General features: G+C 36.0%; 1 protein-coding gene across 2 annotated transcripts in view; it reads left to right on the top strand.

Annotated features, from left to right (window-relative positions):
- LOC150093389 (uncharacterized) overlaps positions 1-24514 on the top strand; it is a 176315-nt gene that overhangs the window by 41238 nt on the left and 110563 nt on the right. For both annotated transcript variants that reach the window (XM_090413565.1, XM_090413566.1), the window contains exons 5-6: positions 5124-5193; positions 14570-14705. In XM_090413565.1, coding sequence (XP_090269691.1) covers positions 5124-5193; positions 14570-14705 — 206 coding nt within the window. The remainder of the gene's footprint in view (positions 1-5123; positions 5194-14569; positions 14706-24514) is intronic.

The following is a 24514-nucleotide window of genomic DNA, read 5'->3' as shown; positions in this document are numbered from 1 at the left end:
GAGGATATGTTGATAAGGTAGCCCACAAGATTACTTGGGAGTCGAAGAAAACATTGACAAGTAGAGATAAGAAAGTTGTTATTCCTCCTTTAAGGCTTATGAGGCTTTATATGTCTACATCTGGATTAATATGCTCAGGTCTTGTCTCCTGGGTTTCATGGAGATGAGGACGTAGTGGAGAAGATTCAGAGGTGAGCTGCCAAGATGGTGGGTGGACTGCGGAATGTTCCTTATGGAGAGAGATTGAGGATGTGTGGATTGTAGAAGTTCATTGATAGGAGTAGGAGATATGATAGAAACATTTAAGTTGCTTAAAGAGTTTTATATAATTGATACATGGGAAATGTTTCAGCACTTGGCTAGATGGGCCAGAACAAGGGATCATTCCTGGAAGTTGAATAAAGGTGTGGTTGGTAAAGGGGTATGAGGACTAGATTTTTTGCTTGGAGAGTTGTGAATGAATGCAATAGGTTGCCAGAGTCAGTTGTGAGTGCTTTTCCTGCAATAGGTCTATAATATAATATAATAATAATAATATAAATCTTCATCTTCTGTTCTAAGTTATCTTGTTGTGACAGGCCATCAAGCTTACTCTATGATGACAGAAGTGTTTTAGAATTGTCACTAAAACATGATTTTAATTTTGTTTAGATCATTTACAGGGGTTAATTTACCAGCACATCTCAAAATAATACAAAGCAATTATACAGCTTTTGATAAATAGCATGTAGTGAAATATGATATTTAAAATCTCTCTTTAGATATATTGCATAAGATAAGAATAAATATATAAACTGCGTACAGAACATAAGCCAAAAATAGCTTCACAGTTCACTTGCTGTGATCATGACTTAATCACTATATAAGTAACTCCCATTTTATGTAAGGGATGCATTTGAAATGTAAAGTGAATTTCCAGATTCAATGGGGATATCATTTTTTTTTACATCTTTTGATTGTTTTTTTATTAAGTTTTTTTCTATTTTTTGCAGACTGAGAGCTGCATTTGTTATTATTTATATTGTTGATGGGAATAGATTTTTTATTTAACTCTTCGATCGATGCAATTAATAATTTTTTCAATTCTTGGATGGTTTCAATTTGAGAATGAGTGATTTTCTTTGCTGAGAAGGGAGTAACATTTTCACCCACTTCTTTAATTTTATACTTATCTTTAAAGTTTGTTCTTATTGTCTGTCTGTCTGTCTCTCTCTCTTTGCTAGTGTATCCTCGTTATTGTGATTTTCTAATGCTGGTCTTTTTTAAATGTTTAATAAGGGTGCAAATTAAACCTGTAATAAATTATATATTTGTGGAAATAATAGCATCAGAAGTGTATTGAGCCGATGTGCCTTTGGATTTAGAGTTCATCTTCAAATCAGCAACGAATTTTGAACTTGCAGATATGAAGTGATTTGCTTGGTAATGTGCTGTGAAAGTGCCACATGCACTCAAATGTATAGCAACATATAGACTGTGGTATAACATATATGTATCATCATCTTAGATGACATCTTCATATTCAAGGTCTGCAATTATGGATCTATCCATAATACAACACTGGGGCTAATACTGCTTAGAGGCCCTAAGAACCAAGTGCAGGGGAAAAATTCCCTATATATTTTTGATTGTAGATCCCTGTGTGTTCACAGGGCCAGTTTGCTTGTTCTGAGAAACGAAAAATCAGAATTTCCTGGTGAAAAAACCCTCTACCTTTTGTATTAGACTGGCTAACTCACCTTCAGTTGAAAGAGACCAGAATAAAGGTGCTTCACGTCATGGATGGGAATTGAACCCAAGGCTTTCTATCCAAAGGGCTTGTCTATACTGACTGAGCTCTAACATATATGTATACAGTGGCAGAAAAACCTGCATCGACATAAATTGGGGATTACCTGTACAAGAAATGCTATTGCAAAAATGTGTCATATTATGACTATTTTGAGTTATTTCCACGTTTGTTTCTTGTTCAGATATGTAAAATAAAATTTCATATTATAGTGCATCTACCTATGAAAACATTTAAATCTGTAGCTTTCAACTTTCCCCCTTTCTGATATCATTTTCTGGTATGTACTCTCAAGAGATGTACAGGATACTGTGATAATTCAAATTAAGGACATTTACTAGTTTCCTATCAACAGTTTTCTTCCACATTGTTGTTCTTGCTCTGATATCTGTCTATTTAGTATGATCAACTCTTGCATTTCTCCTATCTCTTCCCAAAACTAAAACTGTTCCTCGTTGGTCAGCGTTTCTTCAAATCAAGAGGTGATTGCAACTGTAGAGAGGTATTTTGCAGATCTTACTGCAAAATAGGTTCTCTTACTGAGAACTACTATAGGGACGAGATAATGGCACTGGAGCATCGCTGGAATAAATGTATTAGTCTTAAGGGAGATTATGTTGAAAAATAAAAATAATTTTGAAATTATAAATTTTTTCATTGTTAGGCCAAGAACTTTTCAGACCACCCTCATACTCAAGCTAATGCACTGATTGACTCTTCTTTATGCAGGCAAGAAGGTGATTTTAGTGCAGTTTGCCTGAGGATGATGATGCTACTAGATGTTTGGCAGTTTATTGTAGTCAAATTTGTACAGATTAGGAGTGTTCTTTCTGTAATATGATGAATATTATATTATAGAAAGAACACTATAATATAATATGACGATTACCAGCATTATTGGAGCTTTTTTTCTTTTTTTTTTTTTTCTCTCTTACTTGCTGTGAAATGAAACATGCTACTCCCCTTCAGCTTTCCTATAACAGTCAAGTCAGATCTCTCATTACAACTACTGTAATGAGAAATTTCACGGTTATTTGTACTTGATATTTTCTCAGTATATTTTTCCATTTTTGCATGATTGCCCTACCTGACTTAGAATGCTTCATACATTCCCACATGCTCCTTGGATTCAGTAATGCTGTAAAACAGCCTGATATTGAAGTTGGATAGAGTGTATTTGAATACAACCAAAGTTTAAAATTAAAATCTTGAACTTTAGATGCAAGCTTTATCCAGAAAAAAAGCAAGTAGTCATAGCAAAGAATTTATGGAGCACAAAACAAGTTAGAATAATTACTTTACTTAACATTAAGAAAGTAACATTCGATGTTTCAATCTGTATTGAGGTCATCATCAGGAAAAATACATATGTACAGGATACAAATTACATGACAATGCACTATACAAAAGTAAGATGGATGTAAATACTTTAAATTAAAGATACCAAGAAATTATATAACTTGGTTTAATCCTTTATCCAAGTGTAATCAAACAAAGTTTATGCCTGAAGTATTTTCAAGACTGGAGCAACTCATGGTAAAGAATGGTATGACTTCACATCACTCGCCTTAGTATCCCATAATACAAAGCACATCACAAGTTGAAAAACTTCAAGAACTAGCTATCTCTAATCCAGAGTATTATAATAATAAGGTGTGACACCTTTTGGCAACTCATATATGAAAATATGACTTAGACAATACTTCAACCTTTGGGTCTGGCTTTTTTTTTTGCTTTTATTGGCATTTTTATGGAGGATCTTGTGAACTATTTGTAAAAAAAATGTGAAACATTGTTTTACAAATGTTTGGTTAATAATTTTCAAATTCTTGGTTCAGAGCTTGTTCATTGGAGCAAATTGCTAGGGCTCTGTGTTTGAGATTCTTGTAGAAAGGCTTATGCGTTGGCAGTACATGATTATTGAATTACTTAAGGAATTCACAACGCAAACTGGAATATAAATTAAAAATAAACTTTAATATATATATACTTCCTATATTTCGGCAACGTCATGTTGCCATCTTCATGGGAACTTAAGATTAAGACATGCATCTGTGTTTCAGGGTGCTGGACTCCTAGTTTTGTGTTGAATGGTGGTATGAATTTTTATGTATATATTAGCCTTTGTGAGGTTTGCTGTAGACTGAAGGAGAGGCAGTCTTAGGGAAGTTGTGTTATGAGTGTGTTTAGAAAATTAAGAGAGTTGTCGTTTCCAATGGTGAATTGGATGCGTTTTTGTTTGTTGAGGTGGCTTAGGAATGTATTTAATGTTCTGCAGCCATGGCAGCAAATGGCAAAAATATCATTTTCAACATATCTGAGCCAGGCTTTAGGTTCTCCGAATCTAGAGCTTATTGCTCGAAGCCTTTCATGTAAAAGTTAGCTATTGGGGTGGGAGGTGAATCCACGACTATACCTTCTTTTTTGTAGGTAAAAATTATTTTGCCCCATAAAATACCCATAACGAAGTACATAAAAGGGCAGTTATGCCAAAGCTGACTAATAAATCTTCATTGTTGAGTGTGATGTTTCTAATTTTGTTTATGTAGTGTTGTGTATTTTTTATGTAGGAGGGGGAATGACCTATCAAGTCCTTGAGTGTGGCTGCTAGTTTCTTGGCTATGTGATAATTAGGGCTGTTGATTCCTTCAATTATTGGTCATAGTTGTGTGTTTGTTTTGTGTATTTTTGGCAGACCATAAATTCTGGGAACATGGGCATAATGCAGTATTAGTTTTTTGGTTGTTTCTTCTGGCCATCAATTTGATTGATTCTGTTGTTTTCGTTTTGATGTGGTTGTAGCTTATATCCTATACATATGTATTTTTCCTGATGATGATCTCAATACAGAAGTCAAAACATTGACTATTACTTTCTTAATGTTAAGTAAAGTAATTATTCTAACACGGTGTTGTCTCCATGAATTCTTCGCTATGAATGCTGACTACCATGTAACATTAAAAGAAAGAAAAAAGCAAGTAGGTGTGCATAAACTTATTCTCAGACACTTATTTTCTTTGGTGAGAGGATTCCTGCATCTTATGATTTAGGCTTTTTTAAATTCAGAACTTGTTTTCTTGCCTGTTTTTTAAGATATGATTCTTTTAAAAGTGCTATGTATGTGTTAATTTTTATAATTCAAAACCTAGAGAGCAATACTAACTTGTAATTTCACTTCATAGTCCCTGTTCAAGCTAAAAATTTATTCTTGTTTTTAAACATTTAGATATTCTGTTCGACTAACAGTGAATAGGTATTGATGGGAAAATAATCTTTCATTATATTCTGTATGTTAATTGTTATTTGTACGTATTTTTTTTTCCAATCCATATAGAGCAACTGAAGTCATTGAAAAGAAGAAAAGTGAATTGGAAAAAAGTAGCATTAAGGAATCAAATGATAGGGCAAGTATTTTACATTTATTTATTTATTTACTATTTTAGTTGTTTATGTGAATCATGAAAAGTTTGGAAACTCATAGTACATTAGTATTGTTGACAGTTTACAGGAAAAAAATCCAGAAATCCTGTCTTAAAGACAAAACTTAACTTTTTTTTTTCAAGCCATTTCAGAACACCAGTAAGCAGGGTGGTAGTCTTGCACTGGGTGATGAATTTCATTAGAGATGTTTACAAATATCTATGATCATATATTTGAATCCATAACCTGTCGGTTGGAGAGCAGGTTATATGCTATCCATTCAGCTAACTAGATTGTAATCATGTTAACTTGATGTTTTGGGATAATAAGGGAAGTGGAGGAACTACTATGAATATATGAGGTGCTAAAAATTCACAAACTCAGTAACTTCCCTTCATTCTATGGTAGATTGCATAGACATCTACAAACTTGCCAAAGAGTTAGAAAAATCACTTTTTTCCCCCCTATGGCCAACTCCTCTTTTAATTAAAATTAATTAAAAATTCTGTTAATTTTAAAACCTTAATAAAAAAAATCTTAACCTAAAAATTCAGACGCATCAACTTTAATATTTCTTCATTATTTAAGATGTATCACTGACAGAAGTGATACTTCTTCCTTTTTCCCTCTTTTACCTTGCGGTGTCAAGGGTTTTCTATTCATTTAACTGCAACTGTATACGAGGATAAGGTGGTTAGCTCTATGCCTCCTGGTCTATCCTATGTTTGTAGAGATGTTGAGTTCTCAAGGCCGGTTTGCCTGCTTGCTGGATGAAAAACTCCAGATAAACTGGGGAGAAAAACCTTGCTGTACACGCTCAAGACCAGCTAACTTGGCTATGTCTGAGAAAGATCATAAGCTCCTCATGTCAACGACGATGGGAATCAAACCCAGGTCTCTCCTTTCCCAGGCATATGGTTGCGAAGTGCACAGCTACTCAGCTAACTGTGCGGACCAGAAGTGATACTAGAATTAATATTAGAATTATTCAAATGCACCATATACTTTTTTTTTTTTTTACCATTGACTACAATCTCTATGAAATAGACAAAATATTCCATGTCCCCCATCTCTCCCATACTCATCACATAAGAACACAACAAAACTGTTTCCATCACCTATATGTGGGATACATCTGAAAAGATAGCTAAAGTCCTTCATAAATAACTGGTGCCCAAAAGCTAAGGACAAACTACATTTTTACCTGCATATGAACAAATTTTCATGACTACAGCCAAATGTGGATATACATTTATTGCCAGCATACTAATAATTTTCTAAGGATGTAGTTAAGGAATTAATGTACAGTGCTTACAGAAAACTATGCAGATTGACGTTTCAGTATAGAATATGTCCACCCTGAATTGCGATACAGCTCTCACAGTGTCATACCATGCTTAACACCAAGTGATTCAGGAGTTCTTGAGGCACACTGGCACACTCCTTCAGAACAAGAATAAGGCCTTGTTTGTTTTCTCCTCGGTGTATTTTTAAGGCTGACTGGAATAAATATGCAAATGAACTTGACAAATGTATTCGCTGGATATCTCCAATAAGTAGTAATTTTCATCGATTTATAGGTGTAGTCCTCTTGCTGCCAAGAAAAGTATTCCTAGAGGTATTAGACATAACTATATACATGGTTGGAGCGAAGAATATGAATTACTTTATAATGAATATCAGATAAACAATGACCCAAAAACAGCAGACGAACTCCTAGAAAACTTGGATATATCCCGAAGGAAAAAATGGGTAAATACAGTTGAAGGTATAGACTTTACTCATTCCAGCTGTAAAGCTTGGAGCCTTCTTCCCAGATCAACTAGCCATACATATTGTTAATATATCATGTATCCCAATCAATAAAAAGCATACAAGATATATAAAGAGAAAATTAAAAGAATTTAGCAAGTCTTCACCTATAACTTCAAATTTTGCACACCCTTTTACGTGGCAAGAAGTTGAAGCAGCCTTAAAGGAATTAAAGCCTGGTAAGGCTCCTGGTTTTGATAACATTCATCCAGAATTTTTGATTAATCTGGGAAGAAATGCAAGATTATGGTTAACAAAGTTCTATACTGACATTCTTACAACTGGTAAACTTCCCACAATTTTTAAAAAAGCAAAAGTACTTTCAATTTTAACGGCTGGTAAGCCTAATCATAAACCGGAAAGTTACTGGCCTATTACTCTCCTCAGTTGTTGTTATAAACTGTTTGAAAGACTTATTTATAATAGAATAAGCTCCATAATTTTTAAAAATGTCCCAATAGAACAAGCTGGCTTCAAACCAAATCGTGGGTGTGTGACCAAGTTCTCTCTTTGGTAACTCACATAGAAGCTGGTTTTCAAAAAAAATGGTTTAAAAACATCAGCAGCATTTATTGATTTGTCAACAGCCTTCGACACCGTTTGAAGACAAGCCCTTCTATATAAATTATATAAAATTATCCCATGCAAAACAATAGTCCATATTATTAACAATATGCTAAGAGGTAGAAGATTTATAGTGACTATAGGTAATAAAACCAGCAGCGAAAGGAAGTTTAATAATGGACTGCCACAGGGATCTGTTTTATCTCCGTTATTATTCAATCTGTATATATCTGATCTTCTCGTCACTACGTCAAGGAAATTTTGTTATTTTGACGATATAGCAATAATTACACAGCATAAATGCATAAGTCATACAGAAGAAATTCTAAAAGCTGACTTAACTATTCTGGATGAATATTTTAAAAGATGGAGACTCTGTTTAAATAGGAGCAAAACAGTAATATCTTGTTTTCATCTAAATAATAACTTGGTAAATAACTTACTTTGGGGATGACCTGATATATGCTAACCAGTGGTAAAACTTTCTCTTTTCACTGACTACACACACTACTTTCAGTATTCTCCTATATATACAGAAAGTAAATGCCTCTTCCTCCCCCATTAAAAATGGAACATCTAACAATAACATCAGCCATTTGTTACCTGTTCTAGCAATAACAGCTGCATTACTGGCTGTGATCACATCTGAGCCAAAATTTTTTCACCATATGCTCTGGACTGTATCATCTGTATCACTTTCTGAATTTTGATAATCATTCCAACGTTTTTGAATCTTTTTCTGTGAAGTTGTTCTGTGCCCCTGGATAGCACCAAGTCTGAAAATGCGGCTGCAAGATAAAGACCTAATAGAGAATCTCATTCACATAAGTAGTAGTTACACTTGTCTAAATAAAAATAATGTATCTGATAAAGTTGCTACCATCTTCAAGTATCACAAAAGTAGCTTTTTCTCCAGTTAACAGACTTCCTAAGATTGCTAAAAGTACTGCATCCATAAGACTAAGAAATATTGTGGGAGAAAAAAAGTATCATGGAATTTCACATTACTATAAAAAAAATCATAGCCAGTTAGAACTCTTCATTAATTTTGTGAATCTCTCTCTTTCAACAATCCTAAAAGAATATTTAAAGAAAGAACTGGGCTACTTTATGTTCTGTCATTTTTTGATCTACCAGAACAGTAAAAGTGGTGATTTTGGATTGTCATGGAGAAGCTGTAAAATGAATGGCACCGATGAGCTATAAGTCAAGAAGAAAGATGGAACCTGTTATGTTTTTTGAAGAACTGGAGGCTGTGGTCCCAAGGTAAACTGTGTGTGTGTGTGTGTGTGTGGCAGGGGAGGGACTGTTCTATTACACAGAGGTAGGTGGAATGAAAGAGGAATCAATGCACATGGTAGTTGCTTGCTTTCTATATTGAACCCCTAGTAATAAGAGAAATAGTTTGTTGTAGCACTTGGTTCATTACAGTGAATTGGGGAAAAACGATTGATCTCTTCTACTCCTTTACCATGAAATAAAAGAAATAATGGGAAACAGAACAAAGGAACTGCTGGAAAATAACATAATAAAATACAAATGCAAATCATAATGGAAAACATATAAGAAAGAAATAGTATAGTATGAAGTTATAATCAAATTCCTGATATGTATCCTCAAAGGGTGTACAGGATTTAGTGTGGATAATCTGCATTTATCAGCTTAAGAGGCAGGAGGGGGTGAATGATTGTTTGACCTCTCAACAAGTCAGGTGTATATGAAATTTTTTGCTTATTTAGCATATATTAAATTGAACATATAGAATGTTCAGGAGAAATATATATGAAAAATAACTCATAACTCTCTAAGCAAAAAATCTAATCCTCACATTGCTACTAACCCATACCTTTATTTTCAACTTCCAGGCATGACCCCCCTTGTTCTTGTCCCACTAGCTAAGTGCTGAAACATTTCCCCTGCATCAATCATATAAACCCATTAAGCAACTTAAATGTTTCTATCATATTCCCTCTTTTTCTCCTATCAACCAACTTCTGAAATCCACACACTCTCAATCTATCTTCATGGGGAACATTCTACAGGCCACTCGCCATCTTGTTCACTCATCTGAATCCTTTCCACTGCTTCCTCATCCCCAAGAAACCCAGGGGCCAGACTTGAGCACAGTAATCCAGATATGGGCATATCAAGGCCTTATAAAGAGGAATAACAACTTCCTTATCTCTACTTGTTAATGTGTTCTCCAATAGCCAGGTAATCTTATGGGATACCCTAGCAATATATCCTCTAAACTTTAACTCTGTCTACCACCACCTCTCAATCTCTAGCTTTATCTATTTCATGGAGTACAATGCCACCAACGTGCTACACGACTTGTAATCTATTTATCCCAAAACTTTCATTTCTCCACATTAAATTGACATTCATTATCTTCTGCTCATAGTGACAACTTGTTTAAATTGTCACTATGACAATCCTGCAAGCTCTTGATTAACTATTACTCTACCAAATTTTGCATCAGCAAACAACTGAATATTTCCTTTTCAGGTTATTTCCTATATCATTTATGTACAAATTAAACCGCAATAGTCCCAGCACCGAACCTTGCAATACACCACTAGTCACCTGTTTTCACCTCGATTCTGTTCCTCTCTTTTGTGTCTCTTTTTGATATCTGCTTCTGCCTCCTCATGACTATCATAACTTGTTGAAGTTAATCTTCCATAGTCATATTTCCTCTTACTTGTCACATAACGAAAGAACTCTTTGGGATTTCCTTTGGCCTGCTTTGAATGCAAAATCAGATTCTGAGAATCAGAATCTCATTTTGCATTCCTTGCGATGTTGGTCACCTTTCTTGCCTGAGCCTTGTACTGTTCATGAGTTTGCTGGTCATCTTTCTCTTTATATACCCTCTACAGCATTTTCTTCTTCTGAAGAATGTGCTTAATGATATTACTCTTCCAGCTAACTCCAACCTGATTAACCCTCCTTACCTTGTTTACAATTTAATATTGCTACCTCTAGATGACCCTTAACTATATTCCACATTACTAACTTTCTTACCCTGCTGTGTTTTATGCCAAGGCACAGATTTCAGCTTCTTCCTAAGATTGTCATAATCACCTGCCTTGTAGTTCCACATATACCCTTCTTGGTAGAATATTCCTCATGTTTTACCATATCCCAAGTAAAGACATCATGATCACTTTCACCAAATGGAGGCAATGTGGTCACCTTGGTTATGGATAGCTCTTCTGATTCCATGACCAGGTCCAAAACTTTCTGCCCCTAGTCCCCTCCATTACATGTTGCCTTAAATAATTATCTCTCAGCAGGTGTATAAATTCTATTTCCTTTTTGCCATGTGATCTTTCTTCCTTCCAATCTATATCTCCATAGTTGAAGTCCCCCTCATAATAATCACGCGAGCTATATTCTCATTGTGCTAATTTGGCAATGCATGTCTTCCAAATCATAGGGAACTCCCTGGCCTATAGCAATAATCAACTGTATATTTTATCTTACTCGGTTTAATCTCACAAAATGAACAGCAATCCTACCACCTATCTCCTATTCTTTTGGCTGCAATTCATTTGCTATCATCAGAAGTATTCCTCTGCCCATCCTGTCATCTGTATCTTCCCTGATAATACTAAACCCTTCTCATTCTATCCTTGTAACTACATCATCTGCTGTTAGCCAAGTCTCACTAATGCTTATAACTTTTTTGATGAGGTTGCACTAACCAATGCCAAAAGCTCCTCCCTGTTGTTCCTGATATTTCTGGCATTAGTATCTAGAAACTGTATAATTCATTTATGCCCCTGCCCACTTTACTTTCTGAATTGTTATTATTGTTCCGGGCAACTCCAAGGAGTCGACAGACTCATCGAGGGAGGCCTTAACATCATGTCAAGAACAACTATTCGACATTCATACAGTATCTATCATACCTTGCCTTGAACTCATTCACAGTCGTAGCACCCACAACAAACTCTGGAAGCTTATTCCACTTATTCACTACTCTCCAAGTAAAAAACCTAGCTCTAACACCCTTGTCAACCATGCTCTTGCCCAGCTTCCATTCATGGCCCCTGGTCCTCCCACCACCAGTCATATTTTCAAAAATATCTTCTGGATCAATCTTATAGAAACCCTTCAGTAATTTGAATGTCTCAATCATATCACCCCTCCTTCGTCTAGCGACCAATTTCTGCAACCCACAAATCTTCAACCTATTCTCATAAGGTTCATTCCACAGACCTGCTATCATCTTGGTCACTCGTCTCTGGATCCTCTCCACTTCCTCCCCATCGAGAAGAAACCCTGGTGCCCATAACTGGGCACAGTAGTCCGGATGGGGTCTTATCAAGGCTCGATACAGAGGAACAACAACTTGTTTTTCTCTGCATGTTAAAGTATTTTTCAGAAGCCAAGTAATTTGGTGAGCTGTTTTAGTCACTTTTGCAATGTGCCCCGTAAACTTCAATTCCCTATCCACCAACACTCCCAAATCCCTGGCCTCATCAATCTCCTGGAGTACGGTTCCACCAATGCGATATACTGCTGCTATTCTTTTCACCCCAAAGTGCATAACCTTACACTTTGCCACGTTAAATTGACATCCATTTTTCCTAGCCCAGTCCTCCAAACTATCCAAATCATCCTGTAACATTTTGACATCCTGTGCACTCATAATTGCTTTACCCAACTTTGCATCATCAGCAAACAAGTGAACACTTCCTCTCAAATCCTTTCCTATATCATTGATGAACAAATTGAAAAGCAGTGGTCCAAGAACAGAGCCCTGTGGCGCTGTTCTTGGACCCCTGCTTTTCAATTTGCACACACCAGTTTAACTAAATAAATAAATAGATAAACTAAATTGACTATCCTATTCCATATTTTTGCTTGAGAGACTAGATTCTGCACTTGATCATTCTCACACTCACTTGCCTCATGGGTGCCTTCACACAAACTCACTTGCTTCCACCCTAATTGCTTAAGTTTTTTTTCTGAATTTGTGTTTCAGCAGGCTCGATGAACAAAGCTCTTTCTAGACACCTACCATCAGAACCATTTAGATACAGTCCATCAGCATTGTAGAAATCCTTCTTTCCATCAAAGACAGACCATAGATCCACAAATCCTACATCATTCCTTCTGCACACTCTACATATAGATTCATTTGCTATCAATGCTCTTCTCCTCAATTTGTCTCTATCATAGTATGGTAGGAGACACAATCTTCACCTTCTTGCTCTTCAGTTTTTTTTTTTTTTTTTTTGCCTCTTCTAACAACTCCTTTATATCCTCCCTCATAGAATACTTCTCACCTCTCAAATCATTTGTATCAACCAAGACAATCATTTTCTTTGACTTACCTTTTCACATCTGGATGCTATGGCTAATATCGTGAATTTTCATACCCAGGAAACAAGATTTTGTAACACTTTCATTAAATACTCCCATGATCTTTTAGTCTGCATGCATAATTTTCTCCTTGTGTTTCTTTTTTGTTCGGTCAGTCTTTGTTATTCCTTCGGACCACCTACTTCTTTCTCTTTTCAGCCCTGATAATCTCTTACCGCTTCTGTAATTTTTCAATTTTGTGCTTTGTCATATGAAGGATAACATTCAAGTGTATTATTTCTTTATTAATGTCCATTTTGTTTTTCTCTATTTCTACGCCACATGTTCGATATCATTTTCCATCCTGCCATTGGTACTATCCACTCTACTAACATTTGCTGTGTTCTCATCACCTAACAGACACTTACTTTTAAAATATTTAATACACTTCCTCTATTCAGTTTCAGTTTCTTTCTACATATCCTTTAATTTTTTCGACGAATACATTTCACATGCTGCACTGAATAAAGTCCCACAAATTCAAATTGCCTGACAATGTGGTTTTTGCCACTATTGTTTGTCACATTGGTGCCATGCTGACTGTTGTATTGAAACAACAACAAAAATATAAGTTTACTTACAAACTAAATAGCTCAGTCAATCCCACACCCCCCTTTAAAACAAAAACAACAAGTTAACCTAATATTATCAAATAAAATACGAAACAGTGACTATATAGAGCGGATTTATCAGGAGTGATAAATCCACTCTATACACACAATACACCACCTAATGGCTCCCCATTATGTTTTATTGAAAACAGATTCATCATTTGCATTCTATTGGAAACAACTGTAATGCTTGAAGGTTGTTTCTTTCACATGGATTTGTCTTTGATAAACCCCAAGTGTTTTATACATTATTATGTTGATATTAGTTTAGTTTATATTAATGCCAGTTTCATTTTATGATTGTGTTTACTGTAGTCAACTCTCACTATAACGAAATCTCATTTTAGCAAGCTCCTGAACAGTCTTGACCAAAGCTCCATCCTGCAGTGATTATTAAACATATATATTCAATAATTAATAAATAATTTTATTATTGCAAGAATTGCAAAAATTCATTTACCTACAGTGAGATATGTACACACAGCCTGTTGATTTGAGAGTAGGTATACTCTCCACTTGACTAAACTGACTGACAAAATAGTCATGCCAAAAATATAACACTCATAGAGACCACAGGAGATTTACTACAGCCAACTATTCATTATAACAAGTTGTTCCTCTGGAACTTGTGAGTTTATATTTTATTTATGATTGTATATTCATAGTGAAAGCTGACAATTTAATGGGTTTGTGCTTTATATCGATGCAAATAAGCTTATGTAATTCAGGATTTCATGAAAACATCTATTAATGATGGACCATATTCACAGAAGTGTTAAAGAAAAAAACTGCTTCTATTTGTTACCATATTAACCAATATGGTTAATATGGAATGATCTGTTTATATCTTTGGTTAAAGTGGGTGAATTTTGAATATAGAAATATGAAAATCTATGATCCACTGTTGTCTTTTTAAATTATAGTAAAATAATCTTGAACCAGATTAAAATGGATTATTTCGATATAACTAAGATTTTATTCATTTATTTCTTTTTAGCCTAATGCAATACTAGAATTTGATCAGGCTACTGAAATTGCCTCACAGCCTGTTGTTCTGCTACACCGATTGCATTCTTTAGAAAATAACCAGACTGTATGCATTTCTTCAGAAGTCACAGAATATGAAAAAGAAGGTATAAACAGATTTTCAGACAAGTTTATCTGTTTTATTTTATTATATTGTTATGCTAGTACATGGATTTTCTAAAATTAAAGTTATTACATTCTCCCACTAAAAAGAAACACAAACAGGAACACACTAATTATATCAACAAAAATCCGGTTACTGAAACATCATTGCATGCATTGCGATCTAAGTGTATCCTTGAAATTGATAAAGTTACCATCACTGATTTCCAAGATAATGAAACCAAGTTATGTTGTTCCCAATATCTAGTGGTAAGAACCAGTCAATTTGCTGTAAAAAAAAAAAAAACTAATTTATCTTCTTTGCAATAACAAAATAAATTACTCTCCATTAATCTTGAACCACCCAAACTCCTCGTTACAAACCATGCAGCAGCCCATAGTCAGTATTGTGCTGTTTATCTGATGATTCTAATGAAACAGTCAGCACTACCATCATGCTGCTGGTACTGTATATATCACTAGGTTTTGCTCCTTTTTTAGTCTACTTTTTTGTTTTAAAATTTTTAGTTTTTCAAAATCTATAGCCCATTTAATTCATAATTTTTCTTGTTTACTAGTCTTTATTTATGCATTATTATCATCACCATTATCTTACTGCGTGTTCTCATCTTAGTCAAGTTTGGCTTCAAATATTTTGTGATCTTTACCTTCCAAAAATATACAACTAGGTATGTTTTCCAAATCACTTGTTAATATTATTAAAATTTTATATTATAGTCTTTTAACTTAGCTTGGAGATACAGGGTAACTCCATTACCTACTAAGCTTTGCTATATTTTCCTTTTTTCTACTAATTATATATATTTTTATTGTAATAAATGTGAATACAGTAAGTTGCAAAACATTTATATCTATATCACCCAGTTGCATGGAATAGAGATCTTGCTGGTCAAGCTGTTCTTAATTTTTAATATGATTTAAGGTGCCATCTGTTTACTTGACTTCCCCAAATTTTTCTCAGAACTGATTAACTGTTTTATATGTAAACTAACTTCTCAGATCCATTAGTTAAAATATTGGTTTCACCACATTTTTTTATATTTATAGTTTAATATTTTAGCTAATTATTCTCTTAAGCCATATTCAACTCTTTCAAATTATATTTCCATATTTAATTTGATTCTCCCAAAAATTGTACCTAAATAAATGAAATATTTTACTCTGAATAATTAACTGAGTCTGACTTTGTAGACCTTTTAATGATTAAAACTGAATGTTTTAATTAATTAAAGTTTCATTGTCTTTATAATAAATTTAGTTTAATCCTTTATCCAAGTGTGAGCAAACAAAGTTTGCGCCTGAAAGTATCTTCAGGACTGGGGTAAGGTAGTACAACACCAGGTCACTCCTTGCAAAGGTGGAGCAAGCTACCAACACTCCTATCTCAGTATCTCCTATAACGCAAAACACATCTCCTTGCAGATATGTCTAATGTTATGCATTAAGGGAAGGGCCACAACCCAGACTAATTTCGACCTTTATTGAGGTCTCTTCAGCGGGAGCCAGGCCCAAGTGGAGATACTAGGCAAAAGCATTATCAGGTCATCTCTACCTATAGGAGTTGCCAAATGGTGTGCCACCCTTTTTTAATAAATTACCTCTGGATTTAGAGAAAGATGTTGAAAGTTTATTTTTCACTTGGTTAGAGTATAATAAATTTAGTTTAATCCTTTATCCAAGTGTGAGCAAACAAAGTTTGCACCTGAAAGTATCTTCAGGACTGGGGTAAGGTGGTACAACACCAGGGCACTCCTTGCAAAGGTGGAGCAAGCTACCAAAAGCTCCCACTGAAGAGACCTCAATAAAGGTCGAAATTAGTCTGGGTTGTGGCACTTCCCTTAATGCCTAACATTAAACATATCCACAAGGAGATGTGTTTTGCGTTATAGGAGATACCGAGATAGGAGTGTTGGTAGCTTGCTCCACCTTTGCAAGGAGTGCCCTGGTGTTGTACTACCTTACCCCAGTCCTGAAGATACTTTCAAGCGCAAACTTTGTTTGCTCACACTTGGATAAAGGATTAAACTAAATTTATTATACTCTAACCAAGTGAAAAATAAACTTTCATTGTCTTTATTGATTTTGCTGAAATAATGTTTCCCTGTCTTTATGACTGACAACATCTTCAGGAAGATATTTAACACACACACACACACAAACTAAAATGTGTTCAACAGCTTTTGCTTATATAAATCTGCTCCTTTCTTCTCTCTTATTTTCAATGTCACCTATGTGTTCTTTTTTCTGAATTTTGAAATTTTCTCATTTTGACCCACATATACCTATCTGCAAGAATTAGAAACCTTATATACCCAAGAAATGGAATGCTGTTTTTAGGGGAATGTCGGAACCTTTGTAAGATGTCAACTGGTTTGAAGGCCATTCTGATGTTTACTAATTTTAATAACTGAGCTATTTTTCTTGATCTGTTTCCAGTGCGTATGGTAAAGAGCCCATGGCTTTGTAATCGATTTCTGGGTTAACATGGATGGTTCATAGGAAAATAACAGTTTCTTTAGTAACTTCTTTGAATAGCCATTTTGGAAGAACTAAATGGGATGAATCCTGCTGTGTTAAAGGGAAATCAGATAAAAAAAGCATGGTCCCCTTACCATGCTATTCTCTAGCATTCTGCTTTTCATTCCATTAATCATTGATTCTCCATACATCACACCTCTCACAGATCTGTTAATTTCTTGCTTATCTGCATCTCTCACTCCCTTCCTCTTTCCAACACTCTCTCCTTGTTCTCTCATCTTTCCATCCCTGGTGCCTGTACTATCTCACCTTTCTCTCATTTACCCTCTTCTCTTGGTTCCTCCATTCTCTTTTCTTGTCATTCCCATAACTCTCTCTCCCTGTTACTCCTGTTTGCCTCACATCATGTAGCCTTCCCAATCTCTTAATCTCTTTCATGGTTCTCATTTTTTATATCATCCACTTCTTATCTCTTACCTCTGTATCTCTTCAAGCATCCTACTCTCACCCAGCAGACATTCATCCACACAATTAACACCATCTTTCCAATCTATTACGTTTTCTAAAGTCATATTCATCTCCACATCACTTGTCTTCTCACCCTTGATCATGCTGCTTGTATCTCCTTGCTGGCATTCACTTGTTTCTGACACACTGTTGCTTCTAAAATCAGTTATATCTATATCATTAAGCTTTTCCATTTCCTACATTTTATGTAGCCATGCATTCCCTGGCTCTCTTACTTGTCCCAGTTTTAACTTCTGGAATGAAAACATGCCGCAAGCACTGGATACTGTGCAAAATATAGCCATTAAATGGTGTGTGGGCTGTGCAGTAACATATCAACAAATTAATTTACAGAGAATATCACCATTGAAACATATCGTGCAGAGAACACAAACAAGGGATATCTAAAAAAAAAAAAAAATAAACTCCAAAATCCTCAAAATATAAACTTTTGCCAGTCAATTATGATCTAACTAGACAAGACTCTTAAATTGAAGACAAATATCCTAATAATTTATATTAAAACTTATCTTTTTTTTTTCTTCACCTTGCTAATGCTGCCAACATGAACTTTGTCCTTGGAATTAATTACCAAACTAACTCATTTAGTTAGGAATATAACATCATCCGCATAAACCTTCCAGTTTTGATATCGGTTTTAATGTCAGTTGCTTTCATAACATAATCCATATAGATGATGAATAGCAGTCAAAATAGTGTGCACCCTTGCCTTACACTGATTTTACATCAACCAATCTCTTTCTGTGCTACTCCCATTAACTGCTGACTTACAACTTAAATATAGACTGTATGTTTCACTGTATAATGTTCTATTTCTCCTATATATGCCTTAGAGGGTACAGCAGCAAAATGGTTCCACAGACTGGCTGCTGGATAGTACACAAGATCCCAATTAGTAACAAATCTGGAGTCTTCCTGATCAGCCAGCGTCAAATTCTGTAGCCACATATTTTGCCAGTTACTGGAGGGAGACTAGATACTATGGCTGCAGGGAGAAACTGTCTGGGCCACGTATAGACAGGAGACTGAGTTCCCTCTGTGTGGGCAATGTTTGCAAGTCTGTCACCTCTTACTGCATTCCCCACTTTCTCTTTATCTCTTCCTAATCAAATGTAATGGACCACAACTCCAAAGAAATGCGATTTAACTGCAGATCAGAAAAATTTTCCCACAAAAAATAGTTTAAAAAAAACATCAAAAATTCAACCAAAAGAATCATAATAAAACAACAGAAATCCAATCAAACAACCTACCAACATTAATTCTTACCAAAAAAAACATCCATATCCACTTCACCAACATCTGTGGTCTTAACAGCAATATAAACAATGTGCACCACCACCTACAGTCATCTAAGCCAGAAGTACTATTCCTATCAGAACCCCAACTAGCAACCTCAACAGCTACTCCACCTCAACTGCCAAACTACACATTGCACAGCTCTTTCTGCCAGAAGGGCGGCACTTGCACATTCATGAAAATGACATACCCTGCTAGAGACTGCAAACCCTTGAATCCCCACTATTTGATGTAATTTGTCTCAAAATTTCTCTACCAAACCAACTTGCCCTTTTCATATGATCCCTCTGCTGCTCTCCAAATCCATCAACCACTGTAATCTCTTCAACTATCTTTCTCTCTCTAAAGCTTGACTTTCTACAGTCAAAATACCCCAATAGGTCATCAACAACCAACTCTTGGACCACCTAGAGTCACATCAACTAATCAGTGATCCATATTGCTGATTCACATTGAATGTAGTGGCAGAATCTGCAACTAATCTTCTTGCTTTCACCACCCACCTCTGAACTTAAGCTATGGAGAAACTTGCATGGTTGCCCACGACGTTTCAAAGGCATTTGATTGGGTTTGGCACAGGGGTACTTAGCAAACTGCCATCCTATGGTCTGCCTTTCTCACTCTGCTACTGCATTGCCAACTTTCTCACTGATTGCTTGCTATTTGTCGTGGTGGACAGTTTACTCTCCTCAGATTTCCCCACCAATGCAAGAGTACCCGACGGTTCTGTTCTTTCACTCACTCTCTTCCTCTTATATATAAATCACCTGCTCTCTCAGATTTACAATCCTATCCTTAGCTTTGCTGATGGATAGGATTGGAAGTCTCCTTTTCATTCAACAAACATTGTAGTGCTCAAGTATTAGAATCCTCAAGATCTACCATGACCAACAACCTGAACTCAGATCTCCTAGCTATATTCCAGTGAGGCAAAGACAACCTTGTAAACTTCAGTGCCACCAAAACTCAGTCCTGTGTGATATCTTGCAAGAAAGAGCTTGGATGCCTCCCCCTTATCTTAAGTAATATTGAGATATCCAAGCATGATTAGATTTCTCTCCTTGGACTGATCTGCACCATAGGTCTTTCCTGGCACAACCACATTTCAACTATAGCTTCTGCAGCCGCCAAAAAACTTGGTGTACTTTTTTGCACAAGACACACACTTTGCACCTTCGCTAACTCTATAGAAAGCCCAAATTCACCCTGCCATGGAATATTGCTCCCATATTTGGGGTAGTGCACCAAAATCCTCTCTATGATTGCTCGATTCTGTTCAGAAGAAGGCAATCTGACTAATTAACGACCCCTCTCTCTCATATACCAACTTCAATCCCTCTTTCACAGACATTCATTTTCTGCCTTGTGCCTCTTCTACAGATACCTTTATGGATAGTGCTCTACTGAATTGGCCACTATTATTCTTCCATTTCCTCCAAAATCATTAAAACAACAGCCACTGCTAACCAACACCCTTTTATAGTATCTTGAAACTCACTGAACTAACTTCACTGCCTCCTGTTTCAGTCCATCTACTTCTGTTCTTTGGAACAGTCTCCCCACACTCTGCCTTCCCCAAAGATTACAACCCTCAGCAAAATGTGAACAGATTCCTCATTTCTTCTATTCTGCCCACACATGGTACTAATTTGCTATAAGTCATGTGGCCTTTCGTGTATGGATCAGATATAATAATAATAATAATTCTAGCATATTGAATGGCTTTGCTCTTGGGGCCTAGTCATATATTTTTTCAGATATTATTATTATTATTATTGTATGGGCACCTCTATGGAGTCCGAAGACTCATTGCAGGAGACCGAAACTACCCACACTATCATACTTCTCCCTGAACCTGTTAACAGACAAAGCACAACTGACTCTTGCAACCCATTCCACACATTCACAACTCTCCATGCAAAAAATCTAGTCCTTACACCCCTATTAACCACACTTTTATTCAACTTCTAGGGATGACCCCTTCTTCTGGACCCTCTAGCCAAGTGTTGAAATATTTCCCCTCCTTTAAGCAAATTAAATGTTTCTATCATATCCTCTCTTTTTCTCCTATCAACCAACTTCTGCAATCCACACACCCTCAATCTATCTTCATAGGGGACATTCCACAGACCACTAACCATCTTGGTCACTAGCCTCTGAATCATCTCTATTGCTTCCTCATTCTCAAGAAATCCAGGTGTAGATGTATCTAAGCCAGAAGTACTATTCCTATCAGAACCCCAACTAGCAACCTCAACAGCTACTCCACCTCAACTGCCAAACTACACATTGCACAGCTCTTTCTGCCAGAAGGGCGGCACTTGCACATTCATGAAAATGACATACCCTGCTAGAGACTGCAAACCCTTGAATCCCCACTATTTGATGTAATTTGTCTCAAAATTTCTCTACCAAACCAACTTGCCCTTTTCATATGATCCCTCTGCTGCTCTCCAAATCCATCAACCACTGTAATCTCTTCAACTATCTTTCTCTCTCTAAAGCTTGACTTTCTACAGTCAAAATACCCCAATAGGTCATCAACAACCAACTCTTGGACCACCTAGAGTCACATCAACTAATCAGTGATCCATATTGCTGATTCACATTGAATGTAGTGGCAGAATCTGCAACTAATCTTCTTGCTTTCACCACCCACCTCTGAACTTAAGCTATGGAGAAACTTGCATGGTTGCCCACGACGTTTCAAAGGCATTTGATTGGGTTTGGCACAGGGGTACTTAGCAAACTGCCATCCTATGGTCTGCCTTTCTCACTCTGCTACTGCATTGCCAACTTTCTCACTGATTGCTTGCTATTTGTCGTGGTGGACAGTTTACTCTCCTCAGATTTCCCCACCAATGCAAGAGTACCCGACGGTTCTGTTCTTTCACTCACTCTCTTCCTCTTATATATAAATCACCTGCTCTCTCAGATTTACAATCCTATCCTTAGCTTTGCTGATGGATAGGATTGGAAGTCTCCTTTTCATTCAACAAACATTGTAGTGCTCAAGTATTAGAATCCTCAAGATCTACCATGACCAACAACCTGAACTCAGATCTCCTAGCTATATTCCAGTGAGGCAAAGACAACCTTGTAAACTTCAGTGCCACCAAAACTCAGTCCTGTGTGATATCTTGCAAGAAAGAGCTTGGATGCCTCCCCCTTATCTTAAGTAATATTGAGATATCCAAGCATGATTAGATTTCTCTCCTTGGACTGATCTGCACCATAGGTCTTTCCTGGCACAACCACATTTCAACTATAGCTTCTGCAGCCGCCAAAAAACTTGGTGTACTTTTTTGCACAAGACACACACTTTGTACCTTCGCTAACTCTATAGAAAGCCCAAATTCACCCTGCCATGGAATATTGCTCCCATATTTGGGGTAGTGCACCAAAATCCTCTCTATGATTGCTCGATTCTGTTCAGAAGAAGGCAATCTGACTAATTAACGACCCCTCTCTCTCATATACCAACTTCAATCCCTCTTTCACAGACATTCATTTTCTGCCTTGTGCCTCTTCTACAGATACCTTTATGGATAGTGCTCTACTGAATTGGCCACTATTATTCTTCCATTTCCTCCAAAATCATTAAAACAACAGCCACTGCTAACCAACACCCTTTTATAGTATCTTGAAACTCACTGAACTAACTTCACTGCCTCCTGTTTCAGTCCATCTACTTCTGTTCTTTGGAACAGTCTCCCCACACTCTGCCTTCCCCAAAGATTACAACCCTCAGCAAAATGTGAACAGATTCCTCATTTCTTCTATTCTGCCCACACATGGTACTAATTTGCTATAAGTCATGTGGCCTTTCGTGTATGGATCAGATATAATAATAATAATAATTCTAGCATATTGAATGGCTTTGCTCTTGGGGCCTAGTCATATATTTTTTCAGATATTATTATTATTATTATTGTATGGGCACCTCTATGGAGTCCGAAGACTCATTGCAGGAGACCGAAACTACCCACACTATCATACTTCTCCCTGAACCTGTTAACAGACAAAGCACAACTGACTCTTGCAACCCATTCCACACATTCACAACTCTCCATGCAAAAAATCTAGTCCTTACACCCCTATTAACCACACTTTTATTCAACTTCTAGGGATGACCCCTTCTTCTGGACCCTCTAGCCAAGTGTTGAAATATTTCCCCTCCTTTAAGCAAATTAAATGTTTCTATCATATCCTCTCTTTTTCTCCTATCAACCAACTTCTGCAATCCACACACCCTCAATCTATCTTCATAGGGGACATTCCACAGACCACTAACCATCTTGGTCACTAGCCTCTGAATCATCTCTATTGCTTCCTCATTCTCAAGAAATCCAGGTGTAGATGTATCAAGGCCTTATAAAGAGGCATAACACCTTTCTTATCTCTACTTCTTAATGTGTTCTTCAACAGCCAGGTAATCTTATTGGCTACTTAGTAATATGTCCTCTGAACTTTAACTCTCTGTCTACCATCATCCCTAAATTCTCTAGTTCCATCAATGTAATACGCAGCTTCTTTATTTATCCCAAAATGCATAACTTGATTTCGCCATAGTAAAATGACACTCATTATCTTTTACTCATACTGGCAGCCTATTTAAATCTTCTTGCAAAACAACTGAATATTTCCTTTGAAGATATGCAAAACACAGATGCTCGTTATATTTCCATGATTTTTCAACTTAGCTGTCTTAAAGTGAAAATCTAATGCTGACAAACCCCTGTTTGCCCTAAACGGAGCTGTTTTTCTTCAAATTTCTCTTAGACAGTTTTTCATATCCTCTTCTTGAGTATTCTTTCATAAATTTTACTTAGAAATCCAGGTAGATTAATTTCTCTGTAATTCTCACATTCAGTTTTATTTCCATTTTTATAGATGAATACTATGAAAGCTTTACTCCAATCATAAGGAATCTGACCCTTCTAACTAAGCCTTCTGAATCATGCAGTGTAGCCACTATGAAAGTTTTATACCTCCATGTTTGAGCATTTCTTGTTGAAAGTCATCTACTCCAACTGAATTTTTACATTTCATGTTCTTGATATCTTTTGCTACTTCCAGTATTGATACGTATTTCTCTTGAAAATTTTCTACTATGGTTCTGTCACTGCTTATTTCATTTAATTCTTTCAAAGTAATGACTCCAGATACCTAGAATCTCTTTACCTTCAGTTTCCATGTTGCTTTTATCATCTGTGGTTCCTTTTACTGTGCTCTTCCATCCATTTCTAAGCTTTTCTTTTCATTATTCTCCAGAATATTTTGCTGCCTTCCTGATTTTATGCATTCTTGCAAGTCTTCCTCATGATTGTTTAGCTACTTTTACAGATTTCTTTCTTTTCTTTTTTTTTTTTTTTTATATTTTCTCATCTGTTTTTTGAGAGCACATGCCAAGTTACTTATTAGGAGCTTTCATTACACTTTCTTCTTTTCCACAATTTTCTGGTTAACTTCCTAGATTCATTATGGA

Source organism: Typopeltis vanoorti, chromosome 24 (genome assembly GCF_054136105.1).
Source record: "Typopeltis vanoorti isolate ZY-2024b chromosome 24, IOZ_Tvanoo_1.0, whole genome shotgun sequence".
Taxonomy (NCBI): Eukaryota; Metazoa; Arthropoda; class Arachnida; order Uropygi; family Thelyphonidae; genus Typopeltis; species Typopeltis vanoorti.
The sequence above is the reverse complement of the archived record's forward strand: the minus strand, read 5'-3'. Positions and strand labels throughout refer to the sequence as shown.